General features: G+C 44.7%; 1 protein-coding gene across 1 annotated transcript in view; it reads left to right on the plus strand.

Moving 5' to 3' along the window:
* The window catches only part of trabd2b (TraB domain containing 2B), an 89464-nt gene extending 71732 nt beyond the window's left edge, over window positions 1-17732 (plus strand). The window contains exons 5-7 of the mRNA XM_031786067.1: window positions 14369-14465; window positions 16340-16600; window positions 16792-17732. Coding sequence (XP_031641927.1) covers window positions 14369-14465; window positions 16340-16600; window positions 16792-17029 — 596 coding nt within the window. The 3' untranslated portion in view covers window positions 17030-17732. The remainder of the gene's footprint in view (window positions 1-14368; window positions 14466-16339; window positions 16601-16791) is intronic.
* Window positions 17733-17980: the final 248 nt, after the last annotated feature.

Here is a 17980-nt window from a genome sequence, read left to right on the forward strand (position 1 = left end):
TTTACTTATGAAGTGTTCTAATGCCTGATAAACATGCGTAGCACATTATAGATGCATTCATAGAGCATAGTACTGGGGAGGCCTATGGGAACACAGACCGTGACTCTCTCTCTACCACCATCTGTCTGTCTATGTTTCATCTCTGTCTGTTTGTCTTCCTCTGTCGCTGTCTGTCTGTCTTGGCCCATCCATCCAGGGTCTTCTCTGGCACCCTCTCCATCTTCCCAGCTGCAGTCTCCTCAGAGTAGAGAAGAGCTGGAGGAGAACTAGTGTTTATAAGAGCTCCTTCCTTCCATATGGCCGATAACTATTAACGGCCCCCGCTGCATTTACCTTGGATGCCGTTCTTCAGGAACCATGTCCAAACTACAGAAAGAAAACAAGAACAGGAGGAAAAGAGCGGACGCTCAGGTTAAGGCCTTCTAGAGTTACCTGTGTTGTTCCATGCTTTTTCCGGGGGTAATTAAACTATACAATGTGTGTATAATGTGGTTTGGGCAGGCCATTCATCTTGCCACAGCATCCGCCCCCCACACCCTCTCCCTCATGCCAAAATCTCCCCACAGTCCCAACGCTCTAGCAGCCCCATGGTACACGGTGTGTGTCTGACTCTGGGTAATGACATATAGCATCTCAAGGGCATTATTCATTTTCATACACAGCTTATTTCTGAAAAGAGTGGGATTCATTCAGTCATAACATAACAAGCAGAAAATAAATACTCTCTGACTCTCTCTGGTGCCCCCTGTTGGGGAGAACGTTTCTGGCATGAGAGTGGTGTTATAGTGAAGTGGGCATTGCTGCTCCACTTTATGCAATTCCTTGTACATGCTGCTCTGCTAGGTACCAAGTAATCACACTATTAGTCAAAGGAAAGAATCACTGAGGCTATGGTACATCAACAGTATGTTAGGACAGACTGTCTTTTCGTACAGTCTGAACCTACCCCTCTCTATATATATCCAGTGCTTTGTTCTGTACTGTATGATCCAGGGTGTTACTGTTTCTGTTACTGTAGTGTTACTGTTACTGTAGTGTTACTGTTACTGTTACTGTTATGTTACTGTTACCTTTACTGTATCGTTACTGTTACTTTAGTGTTACTGTAGTGTTACTGTTACGGTTACTGTTATGTTACTGTTACTGTACTGTTACTGTGGTGTGACTTTTAATTTTACTGTTGCTGCTGCTTTTGCTGTTGCTGTTTCTGTAGTGTTACTGTTACTGTTACTGTTACTGTATTTTTACTGTTACTGTTACTGTTACTGTTACTGTATTTTTACTGTTACTGTAGTGTTACTGTTACTGTTACTGTATTTTTACTGTTACTGTAGTGTTACTGTTACTGTATTTTTACTGTTACTGTAGTGTTACTGTTACTGTTACTGTATTTTTACTGTTACTGTACGGTTACTGTCACTTTTGCTGTTGTGTTGCTGTTACTATTGTATTGTTACTGTTATTGTTAATCTAGTGTTACTTTTACTGTTACTGTAGTGTTACTGTTACTGTACTGTTACTATTACTGTCACTGTAGTGTTACTATTACTGGTACTGGAGTGTTACTGGTACTGTTACTATTACTGTTACTGTAGTGGTACTGTAGTGTTACTGTTACTGTCACTGTAGTGTTACTGTTACTGTTACTATTACTGTTACTGTAGTGGTACTGTAGTGTTACTGTTACTGTTACTGTACTGTTACTGTTAATATTACTGTTACTGTCACTGTACTGTTACTATTACTGTTAGAGTAGTGGTACTGTGGTGTTACTGTTACTGTAGTATTACTGTTATGGTTACTGTAGTGTTACTGTTACTGTTATGGTTACTGTGGTATTAGTGAAACTGTTACTGTTACTGTAGTGTTACTGGTACTGTTAATGTAGTGTTACTGTTACTGTGGTGTTACTCTTATACTGTTACTGTCACTGCAATGTTACTGTTAATGTAGTGCTAATGTAACTGTTACTGTAGTGGTACTGTTACTGTTACTGTCACTGTAGTGTTACTGTTACTGTTACTGTTACTTTCACTGTTACTGTTACTTTCACTGTTACTGTTACTGTTGCTGTTTTTGTTACTGTTACTGTTACTTTCACTGTTACTGTTACTGTTGCTGTTTTTGTTACTGTCACTGTTACTGTACTGTTACTGTTACTGTAGTGTTACTGTTACTGTTAATGTAGTGGAACTGTTGCTTTTACTGTTAAGGTTACTGTTACAATTGTGGTAGTTTTACTGTCACTCTAGTATTACTGTTACTGTATTGTTACTGTAGTGTTACTGTCACTCTAGTGTTACTGGTACTGTACTGTAACTGTTACTGTAACTGTAACTGTTACTGTTACTGGTACTTTAGTGTTACTGTTGTGTTACTGTTACTGGTACTGTTGCTGTGGTGTTACTGTAGTGTTACTGTTGCTGGCACTGTTACTGTAGTGTTACTGTTATTGTTGCTGTAGTATTACTGGTACTGGTACTGTTACTGTGGTGTTACTGTAGTGTTACTGTCGCTGTCACTGTTACTGTAGTGTTACTGTTATTGTTGCTGTAGTATTACTGTAGTGTTACTGTTATTGGTACTGTTACTGTAGTGTTACTGATACAGTTACTGTACTATTACTGGTGTGTTACTGTTACTGTTACTATAGTTGTTAATATACTGTAGTGTTACTTTCTCTGTAGTGTTACTGTTACTGTAGTATTACTGTAGTATTACTGTAGTGTTACTGTAGTATTACTGCTACTTTTACTGTTACTGCACCGGTACTGTGCTGTTACTGTTACTGTTACTGTACTGTACTGTACTGTACTGTACTGTTATTGTTACTGTTACTGTACTGTACTGTTACTGTTACTGTAGTGTTACTCTGGTGTTACTGTTACTGTTACTGTTACTGTAGTGTTACTGTCGCTGTCACTGTTACTGTAGTGTTACTGTTATTGTTGCTGTAGTATTACTGTAGTGTTACTGTTTCTGTAGTGTTATTGTTACTGTTAATGTAGTGTTGCTGTTACTGTACTGTTACTGTTACTGTTGCTGTAGTGTTACTGTTATTGTTGCTGTAGTATTACTGTAGTGTTACTGTTTCTGTAGTGTTATTGTTACTGTTAATGTAGTGTTGCTGTTACTGTACTGTTACTGTTACTGTTGCTGTAGTGTTACTTTTTCTGTAGTGTTACTGTAGTGTTACTCTACCGTTACTGTTAATATACTGTAGTGTTACTTTCTCTGTAGTGTTACTGTTACTGTAGTATTACTGTAGTATTACTGTAGTGTTACTGTAGTGTTACTGCTACTTTTACTGTTACTGCACCGGTACTGTGCTGTTACTGTTACTGTTACTGTACTGTACTGTACTGTACTGTACTGTACTGTACTGTTATTGTTACTGTTACTGTTACTGTACTGTTACTGTTACTGTTACTGTTGTGTTACTGTCGCTGTTTCTGTAGTGTTTCTGTAGTGTTACTGTTATTGTTACTGTTACTGTTACTGTAGTATTACTGTTACTGTTACTATAGTTGCATTGTTACTGTTAATGTAGTGTTGCTGTTACTTTTACTGTTACTATAGTGTTATTGTTACTGTTAATGTAGTGTTGCTGTTACTGTTACTGTTACTGTTACTGTTACTGTTACTGTTACTGTTACTGTTACTGTTACTGTTACTGTTACTGTTACTGTTACCGTTACTGTACTGTTGCTGTTACTGTTACTGTGCTGTTACTGTAGTGTTACTGTTACGGTTACTCTAGTGTTTCTGTAGTGTTACTGTTACTGTAGTGTTACTGTTACTGTAGTATCACTGTTACTGTTACTGTTACTGTAGTGTTACTGTTACTGTGGTGTTACTGTACTGTTACTGTTACTTTTTCTGCCGTGTTACTGTTACTGTAGTGTTACTGTTATTGTTACTGTTACTGCAGTGTTACTGTTACTGCTACTGTAGTGTTACTGTTACTGTTACTGTAGTGTTACTGTAACTGTTACTGTTATTGTAGTGTTACTGTAACTGTTACTGTTATTGTAGTGTTACTGTAACTGTTACTGTCACTGTTACTGTTACTGTAGTGTCACTGCTACATTTACTGCTACTGTAGTGTTACTGTTACGGTTACTGCTACTGTAGTGTTACTGTTACTGTTACTGCTACTGTAGTGTTACTGTTACTGTTACTGTAGTGTTACTGTAACTGTTACTGTTACTGTAACGGTTACTGTCACTGTTACTGTTACTGTAGTTTCACTGCTACTTTTACTGTACTGTTACTGTTACTGTTACTGTTGTGTTACTGTCGTTGTTTCTGTAGTGTTTCTGTAGTGTTACTGTTATTGTTACTGTTACTGTTACTGTAGTATTACTGTTACTGTTACTATAGTTGCATTGTTACTGTTCATGTACTGTTATTGTTACTGTTACTGTACTGTTACTGTACTGTTACTGTTACTGTACTGTTACTGTACTGTTACTGTTACGGTTACTGTAGTGTTACTGTACTGTTACTGTTACTGTACTGTTACTGTTACTGTACTGTTACTGTACTGTTACTGTTACGGTTACTGTAGTGTTACTGTACTGTTACTGTTACTGTAGTGTTACTGTTACTGTAGTGTTACTGTTACTGTAGTATTACTGTTACTGTTACTGTAGTGTTACTGTTACTGTGGTGTTACTGTTACTGTTACTGTAGTGTTACTGTTGCTGTGGTGTTACTGTTACTGTACTGTAACTGTTCAAATCAAATCAAATCAAATCAAAATGTATTTGTCACATACACATGGTTAGCAGATGTTAATGCGAGTGTAGCAAAATGCTTGTGCTTCTAGTTCCGACAATGCAGTAATAACCAACAAGTAATCTAGCTAACAATTCCAAAACTACTACCTTATAGACACAAGTGTAAGGGGATAAAGAATATGTACATAAAGATATATGAATGAGTGATGGTACAGAGCGGCATAGGCAAGATACAGTAGATGGTATTGAGTGCAGTATATACATATGAGATGAGTATGTAAACAAAGTGGCATAGTTAAAGTGGCTAGTGATACATGTATTACATAAAGATGCAGTAGATGATATAGAGTACAGTATATACATATACATATGAGATGAATAATGTAGGGTATGTAAACATTATATTAGGTAGCATTGTTTAAAGTGGCTAGTGATATATTTTACATAATTTCCCATCAATTCCCATTATTAAAGTGGCTGGAGTTGAGTCAGTGTGTTGGCAGCAGCCACTCAATGTTAGTGGTGGCTGTTTAACAGTCTGATGGCCTTGAGATAGAAGCTGTTTTTCAGTCTCTCGGTCCCAGCTTTGATGCACCTGTACTGACCTCACCTTCTGGATGATAGCGGGGTGAACAGGCAGTGGCTCGGGTGGTTGTTGTCCTTGATGATCTTTATGGCCTTCCTGTGACATCGGGTGGTGTAGGTGTCCTGGAGGGCAGGTAGTTTGCCCCCGGTGATGCGTTGTGCAGACCTCACTACCCTCTGGAGAGCCTTACGGTTGTGGGCGGAGCAGTTGCCGTACCAGGCGGTGATACAGCCCGACAGGATGCTCTCGATTGTGCATCTGTAGAAGTTTGTGAGTGCTTTTGGTGACAAGCCGAATTTCTTCAGCCTCCTGAGGTTGAAGAGGCGCTGCTGCGCCTTCTTCACGATGCTGTCTGTGTGGGTGGACCAATTCAGTTTGTTTGTGATGTGTACGCCGAGGAACTTAAAACTTACTACCCTCTCCACTACTGTTCCATCAATGTGGATAGGGGGGTGTTCCCTCTGCTGTTTCCTGAAGTCCACAATCATCTCCTTAGTTTTGTTGACGTTGAGTGTGAGGTTATTTTCCTGACACCACACTCCGAGGGCCCTCACCTCCTCCCTGTAGGCCGTCTCGTCGTTGTTGGTAATAAAGCCTACCACTGTTGTGTCGTCCTCAAACTTGATGATTGAGTTGGAGGCGTGCGTGGCCACGCAGTCGTGGGTGAACAGGGAGTACAGGAGAGGGCTCAGAACGCACCCTTGTGGGGCCCCAGTGTTGAGGATCAGCGGGGTGGAAATGTTGTTGCCTACCCTCACCACCTGGGGGCGGCCCGTCAGGAAGTCCAGTACCCAGTTGCACAGGGCGGGGTCGAGACCCAGGGTCTCGAGCTTGATGACGAGCTTGGAGGGCACTATGGTGTTAAATGCCGAGCTGTAGTCGATGAACAGCATTCTCACATAGGTATTCCTCTTGTCCAGATGGGTTAGGGCCGTGTGCAGTGTGGTTGAGATTGCATCGTCTGTGGACCTATTTGGGTGGTAAGCAAATTGGAGTGGGTCTAGGGTGTCAGGTAGGGTGGAGGTGATATGGTCCTTGACTAGTCTCTCAAAGCACTTCATGATGACGGAAGTGAGTGCTACGGGGCGGTAGTCGTTTAGCTCAGTTACCTTAGCTTTCTTGGGAACAGGAACAATGGTTACTGTTACTGTAGTGTTACTGTTACTGTTACTGCTACTGTAGTGTTACTGTTGCTGTTACTGCTACTGTAGTGTTACTGTTACTGTTACTGCTACTGTAGTGTTACTGTTACTGTTACTGTAGTGTTACTGCTACTTTTACTGTTACTGTACTGTAACTGCTACTGCATTGGTACTGTTACTGTTACTGTTACTATAGTGTTACTGTTACTAGTACTTTAGTGCCGCTGTATACTCACACACTCACACACTCACACGCACACACACACACACACAAACACACAACCTTGTGGGGACACACAATTCAGTCCCATTCAAAATCCTATTTTCCCTAACCCTAACCCTCAACCTAACCCCTACCCTAACCCTAATCTTAACCCTAACCCTATCCTTAACCCAGAAACCTAACCATAATCTTAACCCTGAACCTAACCCTAACTCCTAACCCTAAACCTAAAACTAACCCTAGCTCCTAACCCTAAACCTAACCCTAGCTCCTAACCCTAACCCTAAAACTAACCCTAGCTCCTAACCCTAAACCTAAAACTAACCCTAGCTCCTAACCCTAACCCTAAACGTAAAACTAACCCTAGCTCCTAACCCTTAACTTAACCCTAGCTCCTAACCCTAAACCTAAAACTAACCCTAGCTCCTAACCCTAACCCTAAACGTAAAACTAACCCTAGCTCCTAACCCTTAACTTAACCCTAGCTCCTAACCCTAAACCTAAAACTAACCCTAGCTCCTAACCCTAACCCTAACCCTAGCTCCTAACCCTTAACTTAACCCTAGCTCCTAACCCTAAACCTAAAACTAACCCTAGCTCCTAACCCTAACCCTAAACGTAAAACTAACCCTAGCTCCTAACCCTAACCCTAAACCTAACCCTAGCTCCTAACCCTAAACCTAAACCTAACCCTAGCTCCTAACCCTAAACCTAAACCTAACCTTAGCTCCTAACCCTAAACCTAAACCTAACCCTAGCTCCTAACCCTAAACCTAAACCTAACCCTAGCTCCTAACCCTAAACCTAAACCTAACCCTAGCTCCTAACCCTAAACCTAAACCTAACCCTAGCTCCTAACCCTAACACTAACACTCATTCTAACCTTAACCCTAAACCCCCTAGAAATAGCATTTGATCTTGTGGGGACCAACAAAATGTCTGCAGTTGGTCAAATTTTTGGTTTGTTTACTTTATTTTGTGGGGATTTCTGGTCCACAAAGATATAGTGAAACACACACACACACACACACACACACACACACACACACACACACACACACACACACACACACTCACACACACACACCTTCTCTATATAACACAGCAATATGCACGTACATGTAGGAGGAGGAACTGGTGTGACAGTGTTTTGGAGTCAGAGAGCAGTGTTTCAGCAGGTTTCCATTTGCTAGTTCCTTGATGCTGCCTTCATTCCCTTATTGAAAACATCCCCTGGAATGTCCTGCAGCAGCCATAGCCCAGCCACCACTTCACTGACACACACAGTGAAGGAGAGAAAGTGTGTGTGTGTGTGTGTGTGTGTGTGTGTGTGTGTGTGTGTGTGTGTGTGTGTGTGTGTGTGTGTGTGTGTGTGTGCGTGCGTGCGTGCGTGCGTGCGTGCGTGCGTGCGTGCGTGCGTGCGTGCGTGCGTGCGTGCGTGCGTGCGTGCGTGCGTGTGTGTGTGTGTGTGTGTGTGTGTGTGTGAGAGAGAGAGAGAGAGAGGGGGTGGAGGCGAGTGAGTTTTATGGCCTAGAGAGTTGTTAATTAATGTATACAGTAATACAATACATACTAATATTTGTATTTTAGACAAGTTGCTTTTGTCTGTTATACAAGTTTGTGACTTTGTGTGTGCACTGTGCATGTGTGTAATAGGTTATTGTTCAGTTTTGGACAGATGTGTTTTGCAGTTGCATGTGAAGTGGTGGGTTAAAGCCATAGTTGTATTCTTGCACTCTAGATGTTGCCTGCTTTGTCACAATGCCTCCCCCTCTCTCTTTCTTCTCCCCTCTCTCTCTTCTTCCATCTGTCTCTGTCTGCTTTCCTGTCTGCCTCCATCCCCCTTCATCACACTGACTCTATCTCTCTCCTCCATAACTCCATCTGCTCTGTCTCACTCTGTCTTTCCTTGTCTTCCCTCCTCCCAGTAGGAACGTTTTATGGAGCGAGAGAGGAGGAGACACCAGGGAAAGACGACTAGTGGTCTCCCCCGGATAGTTTAGTATTGTATTTGTACAGGTGTGGCATGGTGTGTGTTACTGTATCGGTGTGGGTGTGCATCATTTAACAGTGGTGCCTCTGTCTTAGTGCCCACCCTGTTGGGCTGACGTTTCCCTCTCTGCCTCCCCCTGCGTGAGACTGACGATGCACAGGCCCCGTCTCCCATCGCTGAGCTGGGACTGTGGCGGGGAGACAGCCTTTTTTGGCTCTCATACATCTTTAACTCACATGTACACACACACACACACACACACACACACACACACACACACACACACACACACACACACACACACACACACACACACACACACACACACACACACACACACACACACACACACATATACACACAGACACACACACACGCACACACTCATACAGACAGACACACATACACACACACACAGTAGACAGGCAGATACACACAGGTGCTCATATAAGATCTGTCTGATATTAGATTCACTACAAGTCAGAGCTGAAGAGGTGCAATATTAAAACATAATGTTTTCATCAGTCATCTCCCCATTAGCAGAAGACCCAGTGTGGAGCCCCATCACTTTTCTGTGTCCTCTCCTTACAGTCTCTATACAGTGCAAGGCAGATTCATGACAACCTGTCACAAACGTAGTATTGACATTCTTACATATTTTTTCAGTCCTGAGTCCTGACCCATAGCTTTCTACATACAGTATGTATGACATAATCCCCTGTTATCATTATAACTACTAATAATGAATCTGGTAAACGGTTAGAGGTTGGGCCCATAGTGCCAGTCCCTCTTTTGTCAGGCCTGTATCCTCTCGCAGTCCCTCTCTCTGTCAGGCCTGTATCCTCTCTCAGTCCCTCTCTCTGTCAGGCCTGTATCCTCTCTCAGTCCCTCTCTCTGTCAGGCCTGTATCCTCTCTCAATCCCTCTCTCTGTCAGGCCTGTAGCCTCTCTCAGTCCCTCTCTCTGTCAGGCCTGTAGCCTCTCTCAATCCCTCTCTCTGTCAGGCCTGTATCCTCTCTCAGTCCCTCTCTCTGTCAGGCCTGTATCCTCTCTCAGTCCCTCTCTCTGTCAGGCCTGTATCCTCTCTCAGCCCCTCTCTCTGTCCCTCTCAGGCCCTGACGTGTTAGCTTAGCATTAGCCTGTGTGCTGGTGTTGATCCCAGGCAGCTCTAATTAGATCTGTAGGGCTCATTAGTCTGCTTGTAGATTACATGCTTCATTAGCCTCTGGAACAACATATCACAGCTCATTCAGCACTAATGGCTCCTACGCCACATTGCACTGACAATTGTATACTCACTCCATCTCCATAACTCTCCTCTAGCTAATACAAACACACACATTCTCTTTTTCACACACACCGGCACACATTGCATGTATTGCACGGACATACAAATGCACGCAGACACACAATGTCAATTACACTTGCAATTTTTTACACAATTTGTCTAAAGTCTGTCATTAATTACTATGTATCAGCTGATCTGAGACCTACAAATGTATCTAACATGTAGCAGAGGGACTTGTTGTAATAAAGAGGGGATGAGGGGGTGAAGGGTGGAGGAGAGGAAATGACATGATGAAAGTTGGAGCAGGAATGAGATGAGAGCGATAAAGAGAGCTTTGAGTCGGGGTCTATGAGGGTGCCATGGCTTCCATCACATTCATGCACTGCATAGCTACCATCAGCATGTGTGTGTGTATGCCTGTCTGTGTGTCTGTGTGTAAGAAAGGAGCCTTTCTCCAGACGCCTGCCAGCTGCCCTCCCCCTCCCGTCCTGTCCTAGCAGAGAAGGAGTTAAGACCTCAGCTGTCAGCAACAAAAACAAACTGAGGGGGCAATTTTCACTAAATGTTTTAACCCCACCACAGGCCCAGCCCAGCAAATCCCTGTCTCCCCCTCCTCCCGATCTTTTCTCTTGCCTTACCTCCCTCTTTCATCTCTCTTCTTCCGCAGTCTCTCTCGCTCCTTCCCTCCTCCCTCCCTCTCTGTGTCTCTGTCTGCCAGGGGAGGTTCACACACAGCAGTGTGGCAGCAGTGACTGGAGCCTGTGGGGTCTGGCAGACAGAATGAGAGCATACAGACAGTCTAAATATGTAATGCCAGCAGGAATCACTTTAAATGTTCCTACAGAAAATCACTGGCCCCTACAGTGGTCCTGACATAGTCCATGTGGTGCAGAACCAAGGATGCCATGGTCAGGCTGTGTGTCTCTGAGTATGCAGTGTAAAAGGGGTTGACCTACAGGGGGTAAATAAGTATAAATGCTTTTTCTGACTTGATGCATTAGGGGACCTGGACCGAGACACGTCCGTTCGCAATCATTGGTCATCACACCCCACCGGTAATAGCATTCAGAGGGTCTCACCCACTCCACGGGGAGTAGTCAAGATGTGATGCGTGTTGTCTTAAATAAACAGTTGTAGAAGGGTGCTATTAGCCAAGGAATCATTCCATGTTATACATATAAAAATGGCCAATGGTGTCTTGATGCATTAGGGGACCAGAACTGGGACACGACCGTTCCCGGTCATCGGTCATCACACCCCACCGGTGGAAGCACTTATTGGGCTGCATGCATAGGAAATGAAATCATTATGAAAGGGAGGAGGGGAGGAGAAAGGGATGAGGAGGGGTAAGGAGGGGAAACACTCCTGATTCCCATTAATCCCACTACTAAAACAGAGCCTGAGAGCTTCAGGGTGGAATTTCCTGATTCCTTCCTTTAGATTTACACGTCAAGCGAGAGCTTCTCTGTTCAACACCATGGTTCAGCTAGTTCAGATGCAATACGGATAGAATTTCTCTCCCCCGGTTTGTTGACTGGAAGGCTGGGAGGTGATTTATAGATGAGCTGGTACTGTAGAAGTATACATGTACACCCAGGGTTACAGTGCAGGGATGCTGGAGTTATTAAAGCTTTGGTACATGAATCATTCTCACATTGTGGAAGGGGCTGATAGTGCTCTGGCAGTGAGTTAGACAGGGACTTCCCCGAGCATTTATACAGAGGCAGGTACACACTCACACGCATGCACGTGCCCACACACAAGATGACATGCATACACGCGCATACCCACCGATACACACACACACTGGCACGTTGTGAACACATACATCAGATAGCACTCATATTTCCAATTAGGGTAGAGGAATGCATCCTTATTTTCCTTGGCCAACTTTTTTTCTTGGAGTCCAGATTTGTGTGGTTTGTTTCCATTCCATCACCACCCCTTTGTCTCTCTCCTCATCCCTCTCTTCTCTTGTCCTCTCCCTTTTTCCCCCGGTCTGTTGTTCCACAGCCCGTGAAGCAACAGCTTGTGTTTGTTTGCAGCATAGTAACAGTGAACAGCATGCGTTCTGTGTGTTCTGTGTGTGGAGGTCTACGCCGTCGTCCCCCTCCTCCACCTCAGGTGTCCACCAGCCAGCCTGCCCATGCTCCGAGAGCATGGATCCCTCTCTCCTTCTTACGCTGGCACAGCCTCCCTCTCCCACTGGCCTGTCCCTATCCACATCACTCTCTACAGTAGAGGGATTATCCCTATGTCCACTCACCATTCAGCGTCGCTTGACTACATTGCAGGGTGCAGGGATGGGTATAGGGAGGAGTGGAGCAAGGCGAGGACGGGCTGAGGGAGGAATGGGGTGCTGACACGGCTGGAGTCAGGCCCACAAAGCCCTCAGCCTGGGTGGCAACCAGACACACGCTACTATAGAGGAGAGAGAGTGTTTGTTTGTGTGTGTGGGTTTTTACATATGAAATCTGGAACCCTGGTTCGGTTTCCTGGAGCATTTTTTACATTTGATTCCACAAAATACGTTTTTCTTTTACAAGACCTGTAAATAACTGTTTCAGGGTATGATTTGAGAGATGCACATTCTACATAACGTTAACAAGCTAGTTACTTTACAACGCGACTCGCGCTACCGCGTGACACTACCTGGTACTCTTGTCCTGGATTCTGGAAGCGTTACTCACACAGGTCCAGGATTCGTTTCAGCCTGGGATCGTTTGCGTTTCACACATGCTTTATAGCGTGGATCAGGGTACCTACAGCTCCAGGATCATACAGGGGATACGTGAAAGCACCCTGACAAATCAAGAAAGAGAGAAGAATGCAAGATATCAGAAATGTATTTTCTAGCTCCTCTAATGGTCTCTAGAGTCAGAAACATTCCCTCTGAGAGATACAGACCAGACAGGGAGGAGGGTACACTTGGCCCCCTGTAGCAGGTGTGTGTTGCTGGCTACAGTCCTTAACTCTGTGGCTGTCTGGTGGCCAGGAAGAGAAATGACCACACACACACACACACACACACACACTTCTAATTCATCCCACGCATACCCCGGACCAGACTAAATGACTTCCTCTGCCTGTGGTAACCGTACGCCTCAGTAAGAACTCTGTTCAGACTGTTTATGTATGACATCAAACAGAGACTAAATAAACAAGACACATCAGACAGATTGACCTCACAGGAGGAATACACAGGGCTTTTTTTCACTGAGCACTAAAGGGCTTCATAGCTGAAATTAATCAAATATCTGCTTTACACAGACACGGGGGTCATTGAAGCTGTCTGCGTCCATTCTGGGAGCAGCCTTCAGCTGTGGAGGGGACAGGAGAGGACAGGAGAGAGGAGGAGAGGAGTAGAAAGGCAGAGTGGAGGGGGGTAGGAGTAGTGGTGGCTATTCAGCAGCCCGATGATCTGGGTGTAGAAGTTATTGGCCAGTCTGTTAGTTTTAGCCATGATGCTCCTGTACTGCCCGCACCTGACTGATGGAAGTGGGGAGAACAGGCTGTGGCTCGAGTGGCTGAGGTCCCTGATGATCTTCTTGGCCTTCCTGCGACACCCCCCCCCCCCCCCCCCCCCCCCACCTCCCTCCTCGCTCTCCTCTGGAGGGGCCTGTTGTGGGGGAGGGAGAGTGCTGTAATCTGGCCGTCTGATCTGGCCGACACTCTGCGGTAGCCTCTCCTCTCTCATCATGCCAATCCCAACGCAGCCTTTGAACTCCGCCGCCAAGAAAGTCTAGTACCGCTTTTTTCTCCCTCAGGAATGATCAGAAAAATCATAATAATAAAATAGAGGGTCTGAAAAAAGCTGGCGAGCTTGGGAGCTTGAAGATTGTCAGCGTGCTGTTAATAAGCTGGAGGAGCGTGCGGAGGGGGTGATGTCAGAGAGCATTAGGCCTTATTGCTGGGTTGAGTGACACCTGGGATTATCATCTGTAGAGAGGAATAAAACAGCTTTCATCAGAGTGGGGCTGGGGCATGTCTGTTTGATGTCAGAGTGAAGGAATCACACACACAGGGGGTTTGGGGAAGGAGGCCAGGAGCAGAGTGCACTACAATATGGGGTCATTAGGAACAAGTGTAGTGAATGATCAAGGGCCAGTATGTGTTAGGAACTAAGGATGGTCTCACTGCCACCAAAACAGGCTCACTGCCACCCTGTCTCTTTAGACCTCTGATTCAGACTAGAGACTATCATGTCTCTTCAGACCTCTGATTCAGACTAGAGACTATCATGTCTCTTCAGACCTCTGATTCAGACTAGAGACTATCATGTAACCATCTGTCATCATTACTAAAGAGAAGAGATTTTCTGGACCACATTGCCTGATCAGGAAAAACTCTGGGCCCTATCTGAGATGTGAACTGATCTGTTGTGTTTCCTGTTAGGTCACTTCCTGGGGAACCACAGTGTGTTGGACATCCTGAGACAGGAGGGCTACGAGGTGGTGCACACACCATCACACTACCAGGAACCAATCCCAGAGTGAGTACAGAGACACACCCCGCCCACGCAGCAGGGCTACAACCCAAATACATACACACACAGACTACAGTATTGTTTACGCACTAACACAAACACACACATTGATACATGTGTGTATGGCCATTGAGCACTAATTCATTTGAGCCCTCTCACAAACACAGTCACAAGTTACCCCATAACTTTACAATCCCACTTCAACTAGAGCAGAAACACATGACATGTACTAATTGACCCCCACAGATGTGCTAAATGTAGAAACATGTTTTAGTACATGTAGTACACCATTACAACCAGAGCTCAGCTAAGTAGGAATCCTTTGATTCCCCCAACCCTCACTCCCTCACCCCGCCAGCTGTGAGAGGTGGGCCAGCCCGCTCCTTGCTACCCCTTGGCATGGCTACCTCATAGAAAGGCCTCAACCATTTGCCTCCTGGAGAGGGGTGCTGCATCTCCTCACGCAAACCAGCCCCCAGTCTCCTGTGAACTCTCCTACCCCGAACAGGCAGGCAGCAGCAGGAGGACTTGGGGGGGGGGGGGGGGGGGGGGGTTGATCCAAGGGCCGAGCAGGTTGGGCCCATTAAAATAGCAGCGCTAATGGTTACAAGACTCACATGAACTAGGGTGAAAATGGAAAAATTAGGAACAATAAGGGAAATCGCATAAAACAGAGCTACATTAAAACCTCCCATCCAGCCACTGCTTTTACAAACTCACTTCCCCACTGCAAATTCCAGCTGTAACCAACCCGTTCCTTCCTGGCTCATACACAGAGCAGGACCCAGCCGAGCTGAAGGCCACAGCAGTTCTATTTCAAAAACTGACAAGTGGACTGACTGTGGTCGAAACACAAAAACACAAAACCCCTCAAAGCATGTTGTGCTCTCTGATATGAGGTGACACAACAACACAATACATCAGGAAGCTTGTTGGGTGTTTATCAAGTGTAAACCTCTAAACTGAGCCTCTGAACCCAGAGGCACCACGTGTTCTCTGCTCAATAGAGATATTATGACAGAAGGAAAAAGTGACTCAGTGTAGAGTGGCTATATCAGCCAGCCACTGTAGTCAGTGTAACACTGGCAAACACAGAACTGAGCACTGTGTTGTCTGGACTTGGCGCCTCATTATGATGTCAAACCTCCAGGGTGTTAACTGATGGGAAAGCAATATGACCCTTCATATACATAGTAGGAAGAAGTTTCCCCTAGATGTTGAGGTATATGGGGTTTGGGGTTTTCTGATCCTATATCTGTGCCTACAGGCAACTACCGGTAACCAGATAGGGAAAGACAGATAAGGAATGAACTCCTTGTGGATTAGTGTAGGGCTGTGTTTCAATACTTTTCAATACTAACTTCCTCCTTTCCTGCTCGCACATGATTGTGTTGATCAAAGCAATGGAATAGAACCCTTACTTTCACCTATCCGACCGTTACATTAGAGACTACTTCAATGAAACGAATATGGTAAGGAGGAATTTCTAAGGTATTGAGTTGTCAGGGTGGTTGGGGCAGATGTCACTCAGACAGGCCTCCACATGGGTTACAGCTTCCTCCCTTGTGGCTCGTTTAGACACTTAGTCACCTTTTTACAAGCACAGAGGGCATTGTGTCCCTGTTTGAAGTTCAAAGCCCTTTGGACCATATAGATAGACTAGAGAGCACCGTGATGGTCAGGTCACCTTAAACCACACACCATAACACATTCACACACAGCATACAAGGAGAACCTCCCTAAAGTATCTGACATAATATGCTTAAACTGCTCACCAACATTGTTCTGTTATCTTTAATCTATTCTAGTGTTAAGGGAACATACAGCCAGGTCTATACCATAGTGCTATGATATTTAATAAGCATATCTCTGTTCCACAGAGAACCAACAGAGAACCCCAGCGATGGGGGCTCCGATGCGGGTAAAACCTCTCCCTATGACTGGGTGACCAGCCCCTCAGACCTGGATGGTAGCCTGGATGGTTTGGAGGAGCTGGAGGATGAGGAGCTACCCCACATGCTGCTGCCAGACAGCCTGAGCCAGCTAGAGGAGTTTGGGAGACATAAGCGCCCCCGGAAGGCCCACCGCAGCCATGGCCGCCCACGCCTCTTCAGTGACCTGTGGGTCCGCATCGGTGACGGGTGAGAGAAGAAGAGAACAAATACACACACTGTCTCCAGGTCTTTATTGAACCCATTCAATGACAATAGGAAATAGCATAAAATGAAGGGTAGCAGACAGTGCAACTGGACACTCACACAGCAAGAGACCATAACAAGCTCTACCACAGTGTTCCTGTTAACCTGACTGATCTTGTTCTCCTACCCTCCAGCACCACAACTCCTCAGCCTAATGTGAGGATAACCAATGGCTATGTGACAGTGGAGCCTCTACTCACCCACCAGGAGCAGAGGAGGAGGACAGGCCTCTACCCTCCAGTGGAACCCCCCAGCCAGTCCTCACCCTCAGCGCTGCCCACCCCCAGCTCAGCCCAGTACACCATCGGCACCACCCACGCCCTCACCTGCCTACTAACGTTACTCACCTCGCACCTGCTGTTCACCTCCTGACCACATGGTGGAGCTCTCTCCACAGACAAAAACTCCTACTGTCTCTATACCTGAGCACCGTTATGTGCCGAGAACCCTAGAACATACAAATATCTACATATAAAGATTCTGCAAATGGGAACTGGAGGTGGAAATGAACTGCTATGGGCATGGAACATACACAGAACATAGAACATGTAGACATGGATATGAGGGTAGAGGACAACAGACAGACACACCAAGGACTTCTGAGACAGAGCTGTCCGTCTTCAGGCTTCTGTGAAGGGAACAGGATCAGTCTGTGAAAAGTTATTTAAACTCACAATGTGTGGAATAACTTTCACCCAAGACAAATAGATAAACGGTCTCTATCAGAGAACTAATGGAAGATACTGTATATACGACATCCATATTATGAAGTTGTCAGTAGAGGCCAAGTCTTAAAATCACAAGAAAGCAATTGGATAAAATAATCATAATAAATGTTATTATTATGAATAATATTGATATTAATGATGAGAATAGACATACTAATCACTATAATAACAGCTATAACTCTGTAATAAGGTCTGATATCTTAAAGACATAGGTTGTGGAGCACACATTGGACGTTTTTGTAAATTGTGCATTTTGTTCATAAAGAAATATTGTATATTTATTATTTCTCGAAGAGTATATTTTCATGCATTTGATGATTCCTGGAACAATAAACTTTTGGAAATTCCCTCAAGTTTCTTGGAGTTCCTATTTCTCTAGGCCTGCATGTCAATACTAATGCCAGTTAGTATTCCATTCCAAGCACGGTGCGCTAATGTAAAGGTGAGTTTAGACCTACAGAAAACTTAGAGGGGAATTCTCCAAGAATTGAATTCACTGCCCTCTACAGGATCCAATTGGAATGCATGGATTGTCATCAAGTTACACGGCATGGTTCCACTTTCACCACCAGGTGGCAACAGCGGCTTTAACAAA

Source organism: Oncorhynchus kisutch, linkage group LG13 (assembly GCF_002021735.2).
Source record: "Oncorhynchus kisutch isolate 150728-3 linkage group LG13, Okis_V2, whole genome shotgun sequence".
Classification (NCBI taxonomy): domain Eukaryota; kingdom Metazoa; phylum Chordata; class Actinopteri; order Salmoniformes; family Salmonidae; genus Oncorhynchus; species Oncorhynchus kisutch.